The sequence below is a fragment of the Genypterus blacodes genome, unplaced genomic scaffold, assembly GCF_046128005.1.
Source record: "Genypterus blacodes isolate CSIRO-AG114 ecotype Tasmania unplaced genomic scaffold, CSIRO-AGI_Gbla_v1 ptg000104l_1, whole genome shotgun sequence".
Taxonomy (NCBI): domain Eukaryota; kingdom Metazoa; phylum Chordata; class Actinopteri; order Ophidiiformes; family Ophidiidae; genus Genypterus; species Genypterus blacodes.
In genome coordinates, this window is record NW_027466908.1 from 435413 (window position 1) to 456969 (window position 21557).

Below are 21557 nucleotides of genomic sequence, written 5' to 3' on the forward strand. Positions count from 1 at the left end.
CTTTCATGACGAAATCAGGCGACCCCTTGATGTCTTTTGTCCATGAAATGACAAAGCGTCATTTGTATTGAAGGTGTTACTGGATTTCGTCATGAAAACACACACACCCTGTGTTCCACCTGGAGCCTGAAACTATACGAGCAGACACACAGATGGTTAGTGAGTTTTGGGTGAGTCGTTAACATTCATAATAAGTAATCAGACCCAAATTAGACATCAATGGGACAAAAATGGATGGATGGACTATTGGACCTCAGCTCATTCCTCAGAACTGTGTCCTCTGCCTCAGAATGTCAAACATGACAGTGAGAAGTCCAACCTATTGTTCTGAAAGCATCAAAGTCTGTCCACTCCCTGCGTCCTCAGCGTCCTCGCCCAGATCAAAGCGTAGGCCGAGGCTTTCATGCGGCGTGCTCATCGTCCAGCCACTCAACTTTTGTTCATGCATGTAAATGCTGATGATGAAAGGGCGGCGCTGCTGCAGACGGAGCTCGTGTCTGTCCTCACCCAGCTCCTCTCTCGTCTCCATCTGCACGCCCCTGGAAGCTCCCGTCCTCCCCGTGGCTCGCTGAAATATTAATCAGACCTTGGGGCAACAGCAGTCATGCCTCAAACACACGTACAGTATCACAGCGACACAGGCAGACGCACACAGACGAACTCACACAAACACACGCTCACGTTTCTGCTCCAGCTTTAGTTGTGAGCATATGGGAGTTTTGTAATTTGTTGGTTGGCTGCTTTGGCTCAGTGTGGAGGTGAAGCATTGAGCTCACAGACCTCATTTCCTCTCCGGGGACAGAAAAGGAAACTGCAGAGCTGTGTTAGTCTGCAGCCGCACACAAGTCTGTATGCAGGATCGAAAAACTGGCGCGCTAGCATTCATAACAGGCGCATGTGTGTGTTCCGTCCCCTGCGTGATGTTAGTGTTACCACGGCGAGGCCCGTCTGCAGCAGAGACGTATAGCGTGTCAGATAAGAGTCACAGAGGCGTGAAGGACGCCGGCCTGAGAACAGATTTATGCAGCACGATGCACTTAATGCGCCGGCAGCCGTTACAGTTTACGGCTTTCTGGTTTCTGAGACATGATTGAATCAGAATGTATGTAATGTGTCGCCCATACGCTAAGGTCAGACGCCGCCGCCGCCGAGCAGACGACATGAAAGATATTTAAGGGGCCAAAGTCTGTGCAGGTCTGTCTTTGTTCTGTCTCCCTGACAGGCACCGCTGGAGAACAAAGCGGCCCTCCGGATGAATGTGACAGGAACCATCAGTGTGAAAGTGAGAGGAGGTGTACAAAGTTTGTGCTGCTGTGGGAGGGCAGGGAGGACTTTTCTAAACTTTGAGCTCTTGAACACTTGATTTGTATTGACTTAAGAAGTTTGGAGATCTGGGATGCAGGAAAGTAGATGCACACACGCACGCACGCACGCACGCACGCACGCACGCACGCACGCACGCACGCACGCACGCACGCACGCACGCACACACACACACACACACACACACACACACACACACACACACACACACACACAATTGCCAATGCAGAGGCTTTCCCTGCTATTGATGCAACCAAATCACAAAATACTCCTGATTAGATCTCTTCCTGGTTCCTGCACCTAATGATTCATTACATTGATGAATGAAGTTGGGTAACAGCTCTACACACACCCACACACACCCACACACACATAGTGCATCCATAATCCTTACGTGTTGATCATGATAAACTGTTGATCATGGGTCTCTAACTAGTTTCCTCTCCCAGCTCTGTGCTCTCTCTCTCTCTCTCTCTCTATCTCTCTCTCTCTCTCTCTCTCTCTCTCTCTCCTCTCTTTCTCCTGAGATGAACTGAAGGTGGGATTAATTATTTAGGTTTCCACCAATGGAATGAATTCTTTCTCAGGCAGCTTCGCAAACACAACGTAAACTGAATGTGTATACTTGTGTGTTTATTTATGTGTGCCGCATTTAAAGAAACACAAAATGTGGGCATCAGTGTACTTTAGGATGCAGAGGAGTTACATAACTCCACCCAGGGGCTGCTGAAGAGTCAAAGAAAATGAAATAAAGACTTTTATGAGTGAGTTAACTGCAGAGAGCGGATCACTTCTGCAGTGTGATGCAGTCCAGCATGACAGCTCTGCAGTCACAGGTAGATTAGGAGACCGGAGCCAAACCCCTCTGTGAAGGTAGAGTTAGTGACAGCAGGATTGGGCATCATAGGGAGCCAGAGGTGGAACTGCTGCTGCTTCATTCTGAGAGGAGACAGCTGAGGAGGCTCGGACATCTCATCTGTTCCAGGAAGGAGACCACAGGGCGGAACCAGAACATGCTGGAAGGATTATTGTATAGATCCCATCTGGCCTGGAATCCTAGAGGAGCAGCTGGAGAACACAGCCAGGAGGAGAGACATCTGGGCTGGTTTGCTTAGGAGCCGGAAAAGCAGTGGATCACGCATCAGGTTCTGGATCAGGGGCCCTGAGAGCCCCTGGGCCAAGATGACCTGATCGCTGCAGCAACCATTTTAAATCTCATCCTGTCCAGTCTGACATATGATTGGTCCTGAAAAAAACGAGAGCCAAGAAGATGATTAAAGGAACTTCCAGGTTCCCTGAATTAAAGAGCATATCTCAGACTGAGCACAGAGCGGCGCTGTAGCTCTGGGGAGATTCGTTCAGAAGAACAAGAAACATGCAGTCAGTGTAATAGAATTATTTATAAGTTTTGTGTTCAGACTTCGGAGGGATTGAACACAAACACTTTGGTTCAGATGAGGTCCAGCTCATAAACTCACATTAGCACCTCTGACTCTCCTGTCTGACTGCATTAGCGCACCAGGCCTCCTGAGTCCGCCCCTGCACCTGTCCCCCCTCAGGTGTGTCACGGCATCACACACACACAAAGACACACGCGCACACACACACACACACACACACACACACACACACACACACACACACAGCGGTGTCAGATCAGATAGTTGTGAGTGAGCTGTGCCACTGATCAAATCTCTAATTGGCTTCCCACTAACATGTCGACATTTTGCACCCATCTAATCTCGACGCTGCTTCTCTTGGGTCTAATGAGTCGTGACACAGAGGAGCCCTGAGCTCTTCCTCCCACGGGTTTGCAGCCCAGTCCTCTCTCCCCTCTCCTCCCCTCTCCTCACATCTCCCCTCTCTCTCTCTCTCTCTCTCTCTCTCTCTCGCTCTCTCTCTCTCTCTCTCTCTCCCCCGCCCTCTCCCCTCCACTCTCTCCACTCCCTTTATCAGAGGCTGCTCTGCTCCAACACTCCAGAGCAGACACGCACCTCTCAGTGCAGCTCTCTCCAGCCCACACGGAGGGACGAGCAGTCCGCTTTCCACTGCGCCTCTGTCGGATCTATCCCCCGCCTGGCACCATGAGGCTCGGCTCTGTGCTCGTTCTGGTCTCGGCTCTTCTGGCAGGTGAGCAGACACGGGTTTTTCCTCTGAACTTCATGATCGTAGTTCAGCACCGCGGACAGAGAAGTTACGCATGAAGCCACTTTGTTACGCAGTTTACTTTGCTCACATACGCAACACGTTTCTACTCTGTAACATCTACGATCTCATCGCTATAACTGCTGGTGTTCTAAATGAAACATTCTAATCACAAATTACAACGTCTCTACTTTTTAAATGCAGGAAATCTGGCACTTCCTGTGGGAAAAGAAGGACAGAGAGAAGATGTGGTACGGCTTTAATGATCAATAACAATATGAAGAACTTACCGTGTGAACAGAGCAGCAGATGTGCTCGTATTGATTTTGGTGATTTGTTTCTTGCAGATAACTCGCTGCTTGGTTGAGGTCCTGTCCAAAGCTCTCACCAAGCCGGACTCTGCACCGCTGGATCAGGAGTGCAAGAACATCCTGCAAGCAGGTTTGTGGCGCAAATCGTCCGAATTATGGCGCATGTTTCCTACACGCTGGGTTCATATAAGTAAATGCAGAAGATCAGTTTAGCTCGAGCGGTCCAGTTTTTGATTGAAAAACATGTTTGGAAAGTAAATATCTTAAATATAACTAATTGATATAAAAAGAAGAAATGGGATGATAATGGGGATTTATACAAACCATAACCCAGACTGTCCACGGAGGGGCGCTGTAGCACTGGCTAAATGCAAGGGATAGGAATGGGGGTAGATGCTGTCCCTAACTCCTCAAATACAGGTTGGATTGACATGAAAAGTTTTGCAGCGTTAGTGTTACTTACGATTCTTTTTTAGTCTCAGTTTTTGCTGCTATAAGACTTACTGAACAATCATCACTGTGAAAAGGATGGATTATATGTGATGCTGACTGCCAGAATAAGCTCTGTTGATTAAGAATTAAAAGGATGCTGTAAAATCCGTTTTCTCTTCAGGGTTAAGAAAGTAAATACAGTCAGGAACCCCTCTGATCTCTCTTCTGTTGTGCTACAGGGGTTAAACATGCTCCAGTGGACAAGAAAAACGCTGAGGGGAATGGAGCTCATGAAGAAGAGGTCAAAGGTCAACCCGAGGCACCTGAAGCAAAGGGAGCTGATGTGAAAGACATCGAAGCACTCTTGAAATCAGTGGAGGAGAAGAGAGAAATCCCAGAGGAAGATCGTAGCCAGGAGTCTTGGAGCCTTGGCGACAAGAAGGAGGAAGAGGGAACTGAGCGTGAGAAGAGGAGCAACTGGAGGCCTGGGAGATACCACCAAAAGAAGCAAAAACGTAATGATGAAGATGAGGACTACCAGCGCAGTCAGGAGAGCTGGGGCATGGACGAGAAGAGATCAGAGGATGACGGCGACATAGAGAAAAGGAACTGGAGGCCTGGCAGAGTCTACCAACGCAAACACAAACGCGACGAAGCAGGCTCAGAAGACGAGAGGGAAGAGCCAGAGGAAGAGCGTAGCCAAGAGTACTGGGATGTGGACTGGAAACGAGATGGACATGGAAACGAGGACGAGGAAGAGAGGTCCAAGCGGATATGGAAACCCACACATCGCTACCACCACAAGAAAAAGTTCCAAAAGCGAGGTGACGATCCGGAAGAGGAGGAACGCAGCCAGGAATACTGGGGTCTTGATGATCAAAGGGAGAAGAGGGAGTGGAGAGCCGGGAGGCACCACCAAACAAGACACAGACGAGATGAGGAACCTGAAGAGGAACGCAGCCAAGAATCGTGGGATCTGGATAACGGAAGAGAAAAGAGAGAGTGGAGGGCAGGAAGGCACCACCAAACCAGACACCGACGCGATGAGGAGCTCACAGAGGAACCGGAAGAGGAACGCAGCCAAGAATCGTGGGATCTGGATAACGGAAAAGAAAAGAGAGAGTGGAGGGCAGGAAGACACCACCAAACTAGACACAGACGTGACGAAGAGCTTTCAGAGGAGGTGAGAGAGGAACCTGAAGAGGAACGCAGCCAGGAGGACTGGGGTCTGGATACTGGAAGAGAAAAGAGGGAATGGAGGGCAGGAAGGCACCACCAGACGAGACATCGACGCGATGAGGAGCTCCCAGAGGAACCCGAGGAGGAACGCAGCCAAGAATCCTGGGGTCTGGATAACGATAGAGAAAAGAGGGAATGGAGGGCAGGAAGGCACCACCAAACAAGACACCGACGCGATGAGGAGCCCTCAATGGAACCTGAGGAGGAACGCAGCCAAGAATCCTGGGGTCTGGATAACGATAGAGAAAAGAGGGAATGGAGGGCAGGAAGGCACCACCAAACAAGACACCGACGCGATGAGGAGCTTTCAGAGGAACCTGAGGAGGAACGCAGCCAAGAATCCTGGGGTCTGGATAACGATAGAGAAAAGAGGGAATGGAGGGCAGGAAGGCACCACCAAACGAGACACCGACGCGATGAGGAGCTTTCAGAGGAACCTGAGGAGGAACGCAGCCAAGAATCCTGGGGTCTGGATAACGATAGAGAAAAGAGGGAGTGGAGGGCTGGAAGGCACCACCAGACGAGGCACAAACGTGACGAGGAGCTCTCAGAGGAGGAGAGAGAGGAACCAGAGGAGGAACGCAGCCAGGAAGACTGGGGTTTAGACAAGAGAAATGGAAAAGAGGGGGGAGAAATAGAAAAGCGCATATGGAAACCAACACATCGGTACCACCACAAGAAGAACTACCACAAGCGTGGCGGAGTCTCCACTGAGGATGTTGAAGAGAAAAGGAGCGATTCAGATGAGCATGAAGACAAGGACGAAGCTTTGAGGTAGCATGCTTTCACTTTTCAGCCAAATTAAGCCAAACTGATCTGCAGTGAAGAGTTTACCTGAATGAATTGTGGTGTGGTGATGTTTGTCAGGAATCTGGCAGAGAAACGGAACCCCTGGATCTTCAGAAGCTTCTACCATCCTGCCTGGTACAAGAGGGACACGGATGGACACACATCAGAGAAGGTAAAGTGAAGGACGAAACAGACATGCATGTTCAGACCTCACGCTCAAATGTTAGGTTAGATTTGTTGTGTGGCCCTGCAGGTTGAGAAGCAACAAACTCGGCCAAACAGTTGAGATGTCGACCTTCGGCACAAAGCAATTTCAGAGCAAAAAAGAGAATATTAGGGGTGAACTTTCTGGAACATTCTGAATTTGTTTCTAAGCAACACAAATTAATATTAGAAGAGAATGACAACAGTATTGTGGAATCCTAAGGGCGTCTCATTAAGCTTACGTTAGTTCTAGACCAATCTAACCATTGGTCTTGAAACTTACTTAAGGGTTGAAACGTGGATTGGGGCAATTTAACTTTTGCCTTTAGACACAAGTTGTTTTGCTCTGGTGTGTTCAGATGGAGACACTGGCCAAGCTACTCAACTACAAGATCAACCAGCTGGCAAACCACAATCAAGAGGAGGCGAAGAGCACAAGCCAGCGAGCGCTCAACCCTCAGGAGGTGAGATAGAGCTTTAATGAAGAGAAGACAAGGGCAAACACAGTCGCCTCAAAGGGAAGAAAGTCCACACCCTCACAGCTGGACCTCGTTACACATACATTTGTATTGATTTAAATGTCAGGGCTCAGGTGTAAAATTTTAAACCATCGCACATAAATTTCACTAAATGACTTGGAGCCGCAGGCAAACTGGTGTTGGGCCCCCTCGGCTTTTACAGGTACTCTGTGAAGCAGAGACGAAAAGTAAACAACTAAATCTGATTTCTAAATGTTTTCTAAAGGATTATTATCTACATCAGGAACAGTTAACAAAAACAAAAATCATCGATTGTTTCTGCCGAATCGACATATGTAATACTTCATCTAAGTTGGAGAAACCTTAAGAGTTTGCGTGCCATCTTTATACAGTATCATCGAGAATATTGAATAGATATTTTATGTTCGTTATTTCTAAACTGAAGGTTCACAATAATCCGGGGCTTCTTAGCAGGAACAAACAGCTACATCATGTGCGTCTGAACGACCTCTTAAAGTCCTTATATACATTAAGTACACCGAAGTATTTCACTGACAAAGGAGACAAGATGCAAATTATGGAAATTTGTCCACTACGTGCAAATGTCAGAGCACCAGTGAATACGCATCCCTGCACACGTCGTCCCACCCGAGGACAACTTTCCGAGTAGACAAATAATGTACCCGACGTGTTCTGAGCTGTTCTGACCCTGGGGGCGTTCTTTAAGGCGTTTGTTTGCTTGTAATTACAGCCTCCCACAGCGATCTGAGCATCTATTGTAAGAGCAGCGCCGGGGCCCGGAGAGACGCTTTACTGTGTCGTGTTTCTAGCGGCTGCAAATGCCTCAGAGTGGGGGAGCGATAGAATAATACAGTAATAGTGATGTAGTAGCTGCACGGCACTAAATTGCTGTACCAAACTCTGGGGATATTAAGGGACTGTGTTAAACAAATGACCAAAGGAGAATTACACAGATTACACCAATGAGCAAGCAGGACAAGGGAAGATAAAGCGCTTAATCTTCATGTAACGTTGATTTGTGGTTAGAAACAACTATATGTTTGTTTCTTCCAGGAGAAGAACCTGGAAAATCTCGCCGCCATGGACATGGAGCTGCAGAAAATCGCTTCCAAGTTGCATGACAAGAGCAATTAACTTGGCTATGGATGGACGGCGTTCCCGAGGCGCAATGCAGCGTCCGGCCGTCTGCCAGTTTAATGTGCTTTCAGTTTCAGTTTTGTGCCTTGCCAAAACTGTTTAATACCAACGTGTTGAGCGTATCTGTGATATTCTGACGTTAACTTTATCAGCATGGGAATGGTTTTGATGTTTATGTAAAGTTATTAATATATGTCCACAAATCCAAAATGTTCATCATTTTAAATGACTGTGATCTGAGATGTTTGTTCAGTCTGCACTCAATAAAACAAGATATTCTGGGACCAAACACGGACTTCTCTCCTTGCTTTTATTCAGTCAAGAACACAGACGCAGCCCACCAGGTGGCGCCGTTTCAAAATAAAAAATATCTGAGCCGGATGAAATGAAAAAGGGCCCTCAAACCTGGACAAGCGCCTTCATTACGCAACACACAGCGACTACAGTTCACTCCTTGCCGGCACGCCTTCATCGCGTAGCGTCAATTTATGACGAACGCAAACCGGACACGAATGTCTCTCCTGCTCCAGTTGTGTCAGATCGGTTCATGTCGGCGCCGGACTGGAGGGGGGGGGGGAAACGCTGCAGGCCGTTGGGGGGTGGGGGGGTTGTTTATGTTCATCCTTCTGTGTCTTTCACTTTCAGTCTCTTTGCTGCCGGCTCTCCGTCTCCTCGGGAGCCTGCAGGTTTGGGGCTCTCCGTGGCGACCGTTGTCCCCGAGAGGAGGTAGCCGCCGCCCCCACTCATCAGCAGCACGGGATGGGTCCTGTTAGGCAACACCTGGGGACACGACACAGGATGTTAACTCCAAGAGGACAGACTCTCTCTCCCCCTCTCTGAGCTGAGAGGGGGAGGGGATGTTCGGTCTCCACTGCAATATTCCAGCGTCTTTACAAAAACACGAGTTCGGGTAACTTTTAGAGGCTGGATCGTGTCCTGCAGAGGAATAAAGGCGGTGTATCACTCTAAGGTGTACGTATACTCCATAACTCCACTGAAAGAACGCCAACTCTGAGAAACAGATTTCATGGTTCAACAGATTATATGATTGGAAAATTGATTTAGTCAAGCACGTCACCGTCTCAGCCGGGGTAAAAACAATACCTCAGCTAAATTTTATGTCAGAAAACCAGACAATCATAAATAATAACTCCCATAATACAGCACCGATTTGGGGGGTTTAACGATGTACTGTACCTGGTAGCGCCTGAGCCAAGTGTCTGTGAGTCTGAGGCTCACGGTGCCGCCTTGGTCCCTGAGTTTGGTGTAGCACTCGATAAGAGCCTGCAGAGAGAAAGAGAGAAAGGACTGGAGGATGAGGAGACGTGTCGGCGCTGTTCTCTTTTAGCAACATAAGCACAACTAAGGTGATAAGCGTGGGGACGTGATAGCCGCTGTAACTTGTCGGGCAGTGACAGAAAAGTCCGCTGCTGTAACACAATAAGAGCGAATCCCACTGGAGTCCTGAGCAATAAAAGCCTGTGCTCAGCCGGGCAGCTAATGAGAGATCTATGATAACTAATCAGCCTTTATTCCGCCGTAGTGTTGCACTTCTTCTTACCTCTTTGTACTGCGAGTAAACCACAAACGGCCTGGAGGGAGCCAGGAATTTGATAAGACCCAGCAGCACCGGCGCCGGGTGGAAGCGGCCGGCTATCACCAACCTGCCAATGGGAAACAAACGAGATGAGCGGGCAAACCTGTCTGGCCTGAAATACATCTGCGCCTCCTTATTGGAGGCATCGGAAGGCAATGATTCAGCTTATGGGTCCTGTATGCGAGCTGTGGCTGTGATTTAGTGCCTTTTGTATATGTTAATTTCATATTTAATGGCCCTGGGTGAGAGTCAGGGAGAGAAAAGCGGCTTGATTTAGGGCGAAGAGGGACTGTTTACGATATGGCTGCTACGATGTGGAGGAGACCCGGAGGAAACTCACACCTCGGCAGATCGATACCGACTGCTGACTCTCATGTCGGCACCTCCACGCTTCAGCCATCAATCATAACACCACTATAAAGCTTTGTTTTATACAACGGGAAACTGCAAAGCAATCACTTCGTCAACCTTGTGAAGGGCGACAAACGCTAATCGCCGCGTACGAGCCCGAAATGGATTTACTGCGACTTTTACGGGGAGGCTTTCTACAAAGTCAAACGCCTTTAATTAATCGTGCATCAATTTTTCATCTCTGTCGATCAATTACTGCCAGTCAATACGTTAACGCATGGGAGGAATGTAAACGTAAATGTGACGCTGACCCGTCTGCGTTTCTTCCTTCCAGCTGAGCGGCGGCGGCTGCCAGCTTCTTCCGCTTCTCCTCCAGCTTCACCTTCCTCTCCTGGACCTAGGAGGACAATAAGCCGCAGTATTTATGACCTCCTCACGACTTTGATACATGACAGCATAAACGTTTTGACAGGTGTCTGAGGGATATTAAGTGGAATTATTAGGTAAGTATTACTTTAGCTTCCTTGCGTCTCTCCATCTCCTCCTTCTCTTGGTCCTCGGGGGTTTCAGCCTCCATGCTCCCCTCTTTTGGACTGCCCTGCTGCTCCACAGCGCCGCCCGACTGACTTGTGTCTGTACCCAACATTGGAAATAATCATCCATAAAACACATCGCAAAAACTTCTTTATGGATCTCTAACTTCCGTCAGTTCGCAGCTTGGTCAATTGACGTGAAGTAGCCAAGAGGATTCATTACTGTCCATCATTACTGCATAACACAGTTCTGTTTGGGAACCCATTTAGCTTTTATTTATTAAATGGTATCAGGAGCCAAAGGGTCCGTTCAAAGGCCTGTAGACCTGGTAAGTGAATGCCAAAATGCTCCACGCAAACTATTAACTGTTACCAGATTTGATTTTACAAAGTGAAAGTTTCAACCAGCTAGACTGAAGTGATTCATGACGTCTATTTATTTTCTGTCGACAAAGCAGAGAAAGTTTCAGTCCTCCTACAGCCTCCATCTAAAGCAGAACAACGGGCCTCACCAGCGCCGGAGTCTTTGGCCGCGGTGTCCAGAGTTCCTGCCAGCAGAGCGTCGACATGACAGATGGGAAACTCGTGCAGCGTGTCGTGAAAGTGAGTGGGGAAGCCAAAGCTCTCCATGCCGGCCCGCACCGGCCCTCCTCCCGGGTACATCTGGATCACTGAGCCGTGGCCTGGAGGAGCGGGTGAGAGAGGGGAGTAAGTAGTTAGCATTTGTTTAGGGACCTACATGAGTAAGATATGGTGCGACGTTAAGCTATAGATTAGCTCTGAAAACCAACGTACCGCCCATTCTCTCCATGACGGCGCCCAGCACGAGGCCGGCACACGTCTCAAACACCAAGACTTTGCTGCCAGCGTGGATGTTGGCCAGAGTCAACATCTGGCCGAGTGTGTCGTACCGCAGGTGGCTGAAGCGCATCACACACACACACAAAATTATGAATCATCAAAGACCAACTGTATATACACAGGGCTGCATGTGTGTGTGTGAGAGAGAGAGAGAGAGAGAGAGAGAGAGAGAGAGAGAGAGAGAGAGAGAGAGAGAGAGAGAGAGAGAGAGAGAGAGAGAGAGAGAGAGAGAGAGAGAGAGAGAGAGAGAGAGAGAGAGAGAGAGAGAGAGAGAGAGAGAGAGAGAGAGAGAATTCTCCATGCAGCAGCACAAACAGCGGCTCTCACTACAAATCTTGAAGCATCAGGGAATATTTGTGCTGATCACAATCACTGCCAATCATGCGCCAGCCCTGCGGCCCTGGAGGAGGACTGACAGGGAGGCAGGCGAGTGTGAAATAAACAACAATCTACACTACTATAGAGACGGTGACTGACCAGATCTTGCCCGGTTCTCGTCCGTGGTACATCATGGCCAAGATGCGACAGGACGGCCTAAGGATTGTGATGCTGTTCTCATACCTGCCAGAAGCAACAAAAACAAGAATGAGCATGATCGATAAAAATATTCACACTGCAAAACTGATCATGAATCATCACCACGAGTTACTCACTTCTTCTTTTTCTTCTTGATGTACTTATCCTGTGCGTACTCCGTCTTGTTTCTGAACGTTGAGCTGTTGTCTATGAGCTGCTGAATGATTTCCTGCAGAGAACATAAACACAACATGAATCAGCGTCCCCTCTGTTTTCATCCATGTGTCATCTTTTACCCGATGATATAAAAGGCAGAATAACAAACAGCTGTCTGGATGTGAGTGCGAGCTTGCTGATGTACCTGACCCTTCAGACCTTGCTCTTTCAGCGTTTCGATGTCATCCCTGGTTAATTTCTGAGATTTGCCATCATCTACAATGTTTCTGTTGTCTGTGCCTGCCTCCTTTGCATCTGTGAGAAGAACAGAGGAGACATTCACCAAACTAAATACAATATTATTCGCACAAATCAGCTGTTTAGCTCCAGTACTTGACCAGTTTCATCTGGTCTAGTCAGTATTGACCAGCAGGTTTACACACCGGCGGAGCTTTCCGTGTCCTTGGGCTTCTTCTGCTGTAGAATCCCTCCCGGCATGATTTCGAACGTGGTGCTGTAAAGGTGTCCCACTGCTGCGTCCAGGTAGAACCACTGCTTCTCAAAGATCAACTTCCTGCCAACAAATCACATGCAGTTACAGCTGCAGCTCTGAATGTGTTGTTAGTTAGCATGTTGTTGTAGTTAGCGTGTTGTTTTGACAGTTCTGCTTGTATCTAATGAGGCTCATTTAGCGGTTAACTGTTCAATCAGCAGAATTAAATCTCACTGTCAGGCAGCATGTAAACTGCCTGAGGACCTGCTGGGGTGAGAATCACACATCTGCCCTGCAGGCCTATTTACTCTTTATAAGAGTTTAATCAACTCTAAATCCATACTCATTATTTGTTGTTATGCATTCACATAACAATTTCAACAATTTTCTATTTCTTTCATTCTGAGATGTTTTATTTTCCCCTTTTTACACGAGTGTAATGCATGGATTCGATGATTGATTGATTGATTGTTGGATCGATCGCGGGGCTCGGTGACCTCCTCTGACCTCATCATTAGTTCCAAAGGCTGGTGGTTCAGATTGATGATGTTAGGTGATGCTGTCACATTCCTGCACTCACTTCTTGGGTTGAACCTGCACAGCTTTGAAGATCTCTCCTCGTTTCAGCACAACGTAGTCTCCCCCTTTGATCCGGCACTCCTCGTCTCCGCCACTGTCCGCCATTATCGCGTCGATGAACCGGATTGGAAGCCGTCAGCACACTAAACACAACTGCCGACGCTCCAAAAATGCGCAAAAACACCGCGGAATAAACACAAAATACGCTAGATCACCATTTCCACGTGTTAGCTTGTGTTTCCCTAGCTTCACAGGACGATTAATCGATTCCAGATTGTTGCGGCCGCCATGCCTCGTCACAGTCAGCTGTGATTGGTTGAACGGGCCTCGGTGAGCTTCTTAGCCAATAGCGGCAAAGTAAGATGATTCAGGGTAAATACGTAGATAGAAGAGTAGTCGATCAACATAGACGCACTTGCTAGATTGACAAAACGCTTGGAATTATGAAATGATGCCCATAAAGAGTGAAAGTAGACGGAGAGGCTGGAGCATCGGGTTGACTGTCGGACTGGAGATCCTGAACTTTGATTAATGTTCATAAACTCATTTTTTTTGTTTAAATCCGTGAATGTTTTTAAACTCAGTCTGAACAACAAACAACAACAAACTGTTCTATTGATATTCCAACAGATGAGCACATGTGACACAAAAAATGAAATATTTAATAAAAACATTAATGACAGTTCACAAAAGGTTTTTGCTGTTTGGGACGGGCAACTCATTTCACCTAACAACACACAGAAATGATGTCACCAAGGTTTTGAGAGAAGGAAAAGATTCTCAAAGGCAAGAATAGATATTTACATCAAGAACACACTTTGGACTGAAGTGCTGCCCACAGTCTACAGGCTATTAAATGACAGGAGAAACACTTGTAAACCCTGATGCTGCCCTTTTGTGAGTGAAAATCGGAATAAATTGCATGGTTATGTAATATCAAAGGTTCTGTGTCAGTGGTGACATGTGGGGCTGCTGCTGAATGCTGTGCTGTCACATTGTAACATCTAAATCACACGCATACATTGCAACAAGAGCCGCAGGGCTGCAGTGCATCCCGGCTCAGTCTTGTCCCCCGGTGAGTTTATGGAACAAATCTTCATCGAGTGTCTCGTTCTGGTCTTTGGATCGCGTGGAGAGGAAGATGTAGCCGCCGATGAACTCGTGGACCACCTTACAGTCGCAGCTCACACAGGAGAAGGCTGTGGTCACGTTCTGGTCAAACTCTATGGCCACCTGAAAATAGAAACACAGCAGATGATTCATGTGTGATGGACGTTATCTTCAGGTCTGTTGAGTATCTATTCTCTCTCTGCTCATTCCTTTTTCTACAACAAAGTACCCACCTGTCTTATCTCCCAGTTAACGTTCCACTGCTTCATGTTGGCGAACCTCCACGTGGTGACGGGCAGGCCGGTGGACATGTCGATACGAATCATCCGGTTGTAGGAGATCCCCAGAATCTCATCCTTCTTACTGCCTCTAAATCTGGAATGCACATATCAAATAAGAGTTTCTTATGCTGCACTTTTGCTATTCTATTTGGCTCAGCAGTTTAACGTTGCACCGTACCTGACAATATAGTATTTGATGCCAAACTCTGGAAGTGACTGCCAGGCTTGGATGAAACGCATCTTGGCCTCCATTAGGGACAGCCCCGCTATGTTCTGATGGGCCTCCAGGATACGCGTTGTCAGCTTAAAAACAAATAGCACAGATACATTAAGAAGAAAGAATCTGTGATTGTGGCGTGATGGTTGTAGGTTAGAACAAAACAGACCTGTTTGGACTTGTGCTTCTTGGAGTAGCGCGGGGAAACAAAGCATTCGGCATTCATATCCATGGCATCAACGTTGGGAGATGCTTGACCAGGGGGGGGCGCCAGGCTCTTCATTTGTAGGAACGACTGGATGTTCCTCACCTCTGACTTGTAGGAGCTATAGGCCATGGTCTTGCCTTTGGAGGCCAGGATGCAGGCAGCTTTCCACTTTGCATATTGCGTTTCCTGCAGAAACCCAAACATGTCACACACACAGTCAACATAGATTGCCAGCATTTAAAGAAAAGACAGACAGCGCTGAGGAGCTGAGCCTTACATTGTCACACCGGATGTAGACCTCATTCATCCCGTCAGCCACTGGTAGCAGGAGCTTGATGCCAAACTTCTTCTCTGTGACGTTGACATCAGGGACGACCTCACAGCCTGTCGGGTACAGGTGGTAACTTCAGGGTTTGTATCAACTTACATAACCATTGACCCATAATCCATGATGTCACATACATATGCGTGTTCATATTACGCCTTCATGTTGGCCGAGTTTACCTCGCAGGTGAAACTGCTCTATGGGTTCTCCAGTGGAGGTCTCCTTGTTCTTGTAGTAAGAGATGGTGGTGTCTTTGAATACGAACCAGTATTCTTTGTACGGCCGCAGCGTCAATCGTTTGGGCCTAAATTCAGCCAAAGAATAAATAGTAATAATCATTTTATTAATTTGTTCTCCCACAATCAAGTCTGTTCTTAAATGATGTGCTGTATTTCACTAGAAGTCCAGGACAAACCTCATAAAGCTTTAATTTACTATACAAGCAGAGGTTTAGGAGCATAGAAGGTGTTTTTCTGAGACTCGCTGGTTACTTAATGTGATAAACAGATTAAGTATCATATACACAGTATGTTGATGGGTGTTTGGGTTTACCTAAACAGCCGAAGGGAATCTGCCAGCTCTGGAATGTCTGTTATGTCTTCCTGAGGGGGGCGGGACAAACAACTGTCAATTACCTAGAAGTCTTCTCGTGACATCACCATGTTGAGACATACAATCCAGTGGATGGCTACCAATCAACTCAAACAGCTGTTCTACTATAACAGGCCAGAAACCTCCAAATGAGCCTGACTACCCCGTCATGTGCAGGAGCATCTCATTTACCAGGATCCTGTCCGGGGTTCCTCCCTCTAGCGTCACCTCCAGGTTGGATAACGCCGCCTCCACTTCATCTATCTCAGGCTCTTTGGAGCGATCCAGCGGCTCACACGACAGCGTCAGCTTACAAATGTGATACTGGAAAACAAAGAAAAAAGCTAAATTTAATTAAAACATGCTTTTTGTGGTCTGGTAGTTAGAACGAGGAGATTTATACATTTTAAGGTAATGGTAAATGGTCAATTATCAGCTTTGGTTACTGAAACCAGGTCTCAGTTTACACAACAGTTCTGGCACCGGACCACTGCCAAAAGTGTGGAATAAGCAGGTTAAAGCACAGTAAACAGAAAGACACAGCACCAAGGAAATGTGCTTGACTATGCAAGACCTCCCTCTGTCTCTCTCTCCCTCTCTCTGTCTCTGTCTCTCTCTCTGTAGCTGCTCCTTGGGACATAGTGATGCATTTATAGAGAGCTGACTCACATGTGAGTCCCTGTGTATGTGTAGCCTTGATAATAACCATGTAGCTTTGCCATTACTGGACTTAAAAGGTTATGCAAGGCTGGCATGAGTCAGGGGGGGAGGGGGGATATACACAGCTCAGTGTGCCAGCCATTGCACCATCGTGCAGGTGAGTGTAACGCTGATCTCGCTTTGAATTACCGCAACTTCTGAATCACTGTGTGCCAAACGTTGCAAAACAACAGTGAACAGGACGGATTAGAGACGAGCTGAGAGTCAGATGCGGATAAAACTTATCTCTCTTATCACGGCAAACACTTACTCACAGCAGAGTAACTGATGGAGGCTTTATTTATTACAGTGCTGCATACTTGTGCTCTCCCTCTCTCTCTCTCTCTTTCTCTCTCTCTCTGTGCCTCTGCCTCTCCCTCCCCCTCCTCCCTCTCCTGTGGGATTTTCATGTCCTGGCACGTCTCTGCATGGATCACACACAGTCCTGTTCTCCTGTATGGATCTTCTGAAAGCTCAAACAAACCTCAATAATAGTTCACAAAGATCTAATTTCTTCAGCATGTTTAAGTGAATTTATTCCAACTCCCCAAAGACAAATCAGGCTCATTAAAGACTCCAAATGAACCATGGCTGTCAATGAGTGTGGATACGTTTGTTTAGCCATGTGATAGACAAAACACATAAATAATAAAGACCCCGAAACCCTGAAACCTTGAAATGTTCACGGGATAATGTTCACCTGTAGTGAAGCGAACATGAGCATTTCTTCATCGGTACAATCGATCTCCTCCAGCAGGATGGACCAGCGGCCCTGTTCGTACAGCTGCGTTATCCTGACGCCATCGTACTGAAGAGCAAACACACAAACTCAAATTTAATCACAAACTTCCTCTCATATTTCAGGATTTATAGCTTTCCAGAGGAATCTCTCACTTTAGGGTTGAGATCAAAGAAGACGTGGTACTTGAAGCGCAGCAGCAGCCTGTCGTCATCTTGGATGTCTTGCTCCATCAGAGAACTTGACGAGTCCAACCACCTGTTAATCACAGCAACGATCAATCAGAAGATGCCTGGATAGAAACATTACCACGTTTGTATTATTATTTGTTGGGGCTGTTGTTTACCCTGCATTGTTGATGGCTTTGTCCACGAGTGAAAGCTGCTGGTAGAGTTTGGCCAGCTCAGCGGGGGGTAAGTTAGGCTGGCAGGCGGCCATGGGGTTGTCTCCAAACCACAGGCTGGTGGCAGACACTGGCATGCCGTTCTCCGGGTCGTAGGTGGCTGTCATGGTCTTACTGTACATGGGACCTCCTTCAAAGGACATTTGAAGGCATTTTAAAGATCATGGCAAAACCCCATCTAACCCCATCTAACCCCATCAGGTACCCGACTCATCCCAACACCCTCTCATTCCATCATTTTCCTACTTCACTCCTGCACAGACGGATTCCCGCCCCGGGCCACTACACCACCTTAGATGGCCATCTGCCTCCCTGCTTGTGCATGCGTCATTCCCCACTATTCCCCTCCATCATTAAACACTTCATAACCCCACTGCTGTGGTGTGGTCTCTGCTAATGAACAAACACTCTGCACCCATGTCAAAACAGTTAATGAGACCAAAAGAAAAAGTTTAACAAAAAGGTTCAGATTCAGGAAAACAAGATGAGGAAACTTGAAAGAGGAATCACATTAAAGAGGCCTGATATCAAAGTGCATTAGATCCTCACAAAGCAGCACTAAGATCAGATTGAGATGAAACCTTGAAGGACGAGGCAGCTCACTGGAGGATTCTCTCTGAACTCAGTGATGAAAACTGAGCATCAGATCTTCAGCAGTTATAAATAGATCTTTCTCATTCCTCCTCCTGCTTCTGGCTAAATGAATCACAGAGCAAAAAACAGACTCCCACTTGATCTGGTGAGTGGTCAGACTGAAGAAAACACGATAGTTGACCAAATGAATCGACCCTCTAGTGAAAGTAGTGCTGATGAAACTGTGATGCAGGTTTTCTTTTAATTTTTACGGTCCTGAAACACGGATGCCTGTGAGCGTACCTGATCCTCCTGGTCCTCCCGTGAGTTCGTCCATATCCAAGATGTCGCCGAATAGGTTCTTCTCTTTTTTCTTCTTTTTCTTGGAGGGATCGTCTGGAGGTTTCAGCAGGGACAGCTCCTCTGGTCTCCTGATGTCTGAGATAAGAACAGCAGTCATAAGTAAAGACATTTCCTCCCACATTCACATCAGAAGAAATGGAGAAACTCACTGAGCGCTCGACAGATGTCTGCCACCGTCTTAAAGACCATATTGGAGAAGCTGACGGTCATTTTGACGGTTTTCATGTTGGGGAGCTGCAGCAACAGAGGTTTGTGCTGCGGTGTGTAGCGCAGGTCAGCATCAGCCTGGGAGAGGGAATAATTTTAAATCATATGGTGTTCATATTGTATAAAGACGAATGACAGAAATTGATTTAGTAACCGAATTACCTGGATTCCATACTTGTCCAAGGTCCAGTGCGTCTTCAACAGCCAGCACTTCCTCTGTTCCCACCACAGAGCGTGATCAGACCAGTCCTGAGGAGCCTCTGGGATCCAGACACATTCAACTGATTAGAACTACTGTCACCACCATATTACTGCCATATCTCAAATTTAAAATGGAATTTAATTCACTCCCAAATATGTTGCGTATTTCAAGAGAGTGACTAACTTTTATAGCGTACTTATTATACTTACTTCTGCACTTCATCATGTCATCATGTTACGCTGCTTTTAAACCCGATGACAAACGTCTGAGTCATTTATTGTGTCTCATGCTCTTTACACAAACTCTACTGCGGCTTTGGAGACAATTGCGCAGAGATATCAGATCAGATCCAGACTGAACTTTGTCCCTTCTGGCCACAGTTGCCTGGTATGGTAGTAAAACAATGGCCCTACGGTGCAGAAAAATGTGGTGCAAACACGGGTGTGGCCTCCTGAGCAGACCTGCAGGAGTGCTGCAGACTGAGGAGGCTGAAACACTGAGCTGTGCTGTGTAAACAAGACTTTGATGTTGTTTTTACATAAGAGTAATTAGAGAACGAATTAAGGAGAAGACCAAGAATAAGAATTACTGTAAATCTTCACAGGCAATAACAAACGTGTTAGATGTGCAGCTGTAGCCTTGCTGGAGGGTTAGAATAAAAAGAGGCTTTGGACAAACATAATTAATTAAAACCAAACAGGAAGCCGACGCCAGACACTTACTGATCTTCTCCACCAGTTTCAGCATGAGGCCTCCGATGTGCAGGTCCCCCTTCACCCTCAGCTTAAACCTCATGCCCTCATCACCATCTTTTTGGTCCACCTGCACCGACAGCTCCCAGGATGTGTGCCCGTACTCCGCCGCTGTGATCATGGCTGCGTTTCTGACAAGACGGAGGTGAGACGGTGGAGAGGTGAGACAGGATACTGCTAATTCTGTTATCACGGCAAGAAAAGCTCAGATTCAATACGCAGCTGCTGGGAAGTTGTGTTTGACTTGTTGGAAAGATGAGAGAACATCAAGGTTGACCACATGGGGAAGCACATAGAGGGATTCTATACTATATAAGCAGATACAGTTCTAGGGATGAATGCTCTTGTAGATGTTCTCCTATAATTATCACCTCAGGAGCAGATTTTCACCCACGCTGTTTCTGCAGTATCTCTGCAAAGATACTGCAGCCCCTGAAGTCCTCCTCTTAACCAGTAGATTTATAAATAAAGAATCAGCCAGTGCTCAGACAGATGTACTGAATGGTGCCAACAAGGGAGAAAGAGATGAGGCTGCAGAACACATGGAACAGAAAGAGAAAGCAGAAAGCGATTGTTGGGCTTTAATTGTTGAGTGAGAAATCGATGCAGATATGAGAGGAGAGAAGTGAAGAGGAGGAGGAGGAGGAGTAGGGAGGGTTCTGCTGTGGAATGTGTGACGAGCAGGGACACGACTCTGGTGCAGGAGAGCCCATTCAAAACAACAATCACCACACACTGCACACAGGTCCTTCACTTCAGCTCAAACTCTGCCAATATGCCGGACGCGTGTGGAGGAAACACACATCCTCAAACACACTCCGGTCCAGTGCTTCAGTGTGTGTTTATCAGCAGAAATACCTGCTTAATCTACCCAGGGGTGCGTGGTGGAAGTGTGCGCCGTAGTCGTGTTGCCGGGAGGCTGGGTTTAATGAAAGAACTCCACTCCTCCCTGTGCCGTCCCCTCCCCGTGCAGCCGGAGGGCACAGTTAACTGAGGGAAGGCTGATCGAGAACTATCGGAGTCACGACTTGACTATAAAAACATTGGCAGCACAAAAGAGCAGAAGTGCAGTGAAATGAGCGAGTTTAGGATGCAAAGGATCATCAATACACACATAAAAATCAAATGGCTCCTCTCATGGCGTACACCCTTGAAAAGAACATAAACTGTATTTGAGTGTTTGATTCTAAATTGGGACCTACAGATAAAGAGGTGGCCAAGGTAGTCTCATTCTTCAATACATCCCTGCTAGACTGACTGCATTAGAAGAACAATCTTACTCCTACTGAGTTATACCATTGTTGCATTCCTTGCACAACCTTATAGGCACTTTTTAATAACTTGTATTATTAGTTTAAATCTGTCATGGTGCCATAAAACAACAATCATTTTGATTCTGAAAGATGTTTACCGAAAGTGTTGGGCGTCTTCCCTTCTAATGAAAAGCTGACAAACCTTTAGTAACAATGCTCAGGATGATCAACAGTGAACCCTTGTCTACCCATCTAGGCCCATTTATGTTTTGATCCATCAAAAATAATGCTGTTGAATTTCAACATTTGGCAGAATGTTAAAAGAAATGATACAAACAACAGAAGGCGCAATGAAATCATCATAACAATTCGTGAAATTCCTCTCACCGTTAAACTGTGCGCTCCCTGAAGGCACCTGGTAGTCTTTGAGTAGTGTGATGAAGAGGCGTTCAGTGTCCGTGGGAGAAA

The 21557-nt window shown here is 47.0% G+C and overlaps 2 protein-coding genes across 4 annotated transcripts; both read right to left on the bottom strand.

Moving 5' to 3' along the window:
* Positions 1-8373: 8373 nt before the first annotated feature.
* Positions 8374-13439, bottom strand: trmt6 (tRNA methyltransferase 6 non-catalytic subunit). Its single transcript, XM_076160221.1, has 12 exons — positions 13168-13439; positions 12538-12668; positions 12300-12409; positions 12076-12167; positions 11900-11983; positions 11357-11481; positions 11074-11244; positions 10543-10661; positions 10340-10425; positions 9642-9744; positions 9278-9364; positions 8374-8860 (listed from the first exon to the last, which is right to left on the bottom strand). The coding sequence occupies exons 1-12, from the start codon at positions 13269-13271 to the stop codon at positions 8699-8701; spliced, it is 1374 nt and encodes a 457-aa protein (XP_076016336.1). The 5' UTR covers positions 13272-13439; the 3' UTR covers positions 8374-8698.
* A 368-nt stretch (positions 13440-13807) lies between these two features.
* fermt1 (FERM domain containing kindlin 1) lies at positions 13808-21532 on the bottom strand. Of its 3 annotated transcripts, XM_076160223.1 has the most exons (17): positions 21477-21532; positions 20695-20868; positions 19807-19967; positions 19045-19142; positions 18825-18960; positions 18616-18750; positions 17683-17869; positions 17492-17594; positions 17298-17405; positions 16091-16222; positions 15860-15909; positions 15487-15611; positions 15260-15366; positions 14944-15168; positions 14736-14860; positions 14510-14651; positions 13808-14399 (listed from the first exon to the last, which is right to left on the bottom strand). In XM_076160223.1, the coding sequence occupies exons 3-17, from the start codon at positions 19955-19957 to the stop codon at positions 14226-14228; spliced, it is 1998 nt and encodes a 665-aa protein (XP_076016338.1). In that variant the 5' UTR covers positions 19958-19967; positions 20695-20868; positions 21477-21532; the 3' UTR covers positions 13808-14225. The 3 variants fall into 3 exon arrangements, with proteins under 3 accessions (XP_076016338.1, XP_076016337.1, XP_076016339.1); XM_076160222.1 differs by lacking the exon at positions 20695-20868 and having other exon boundaries at positions 21477-21529; XM_076160224.1 differs by lacking the exon at positions 20695-20868 and having other exon boundaries at positions 19807-20019; positions 21477-21494.
* Positions 21533-21557: the final 25 nt, after the last annotated feature.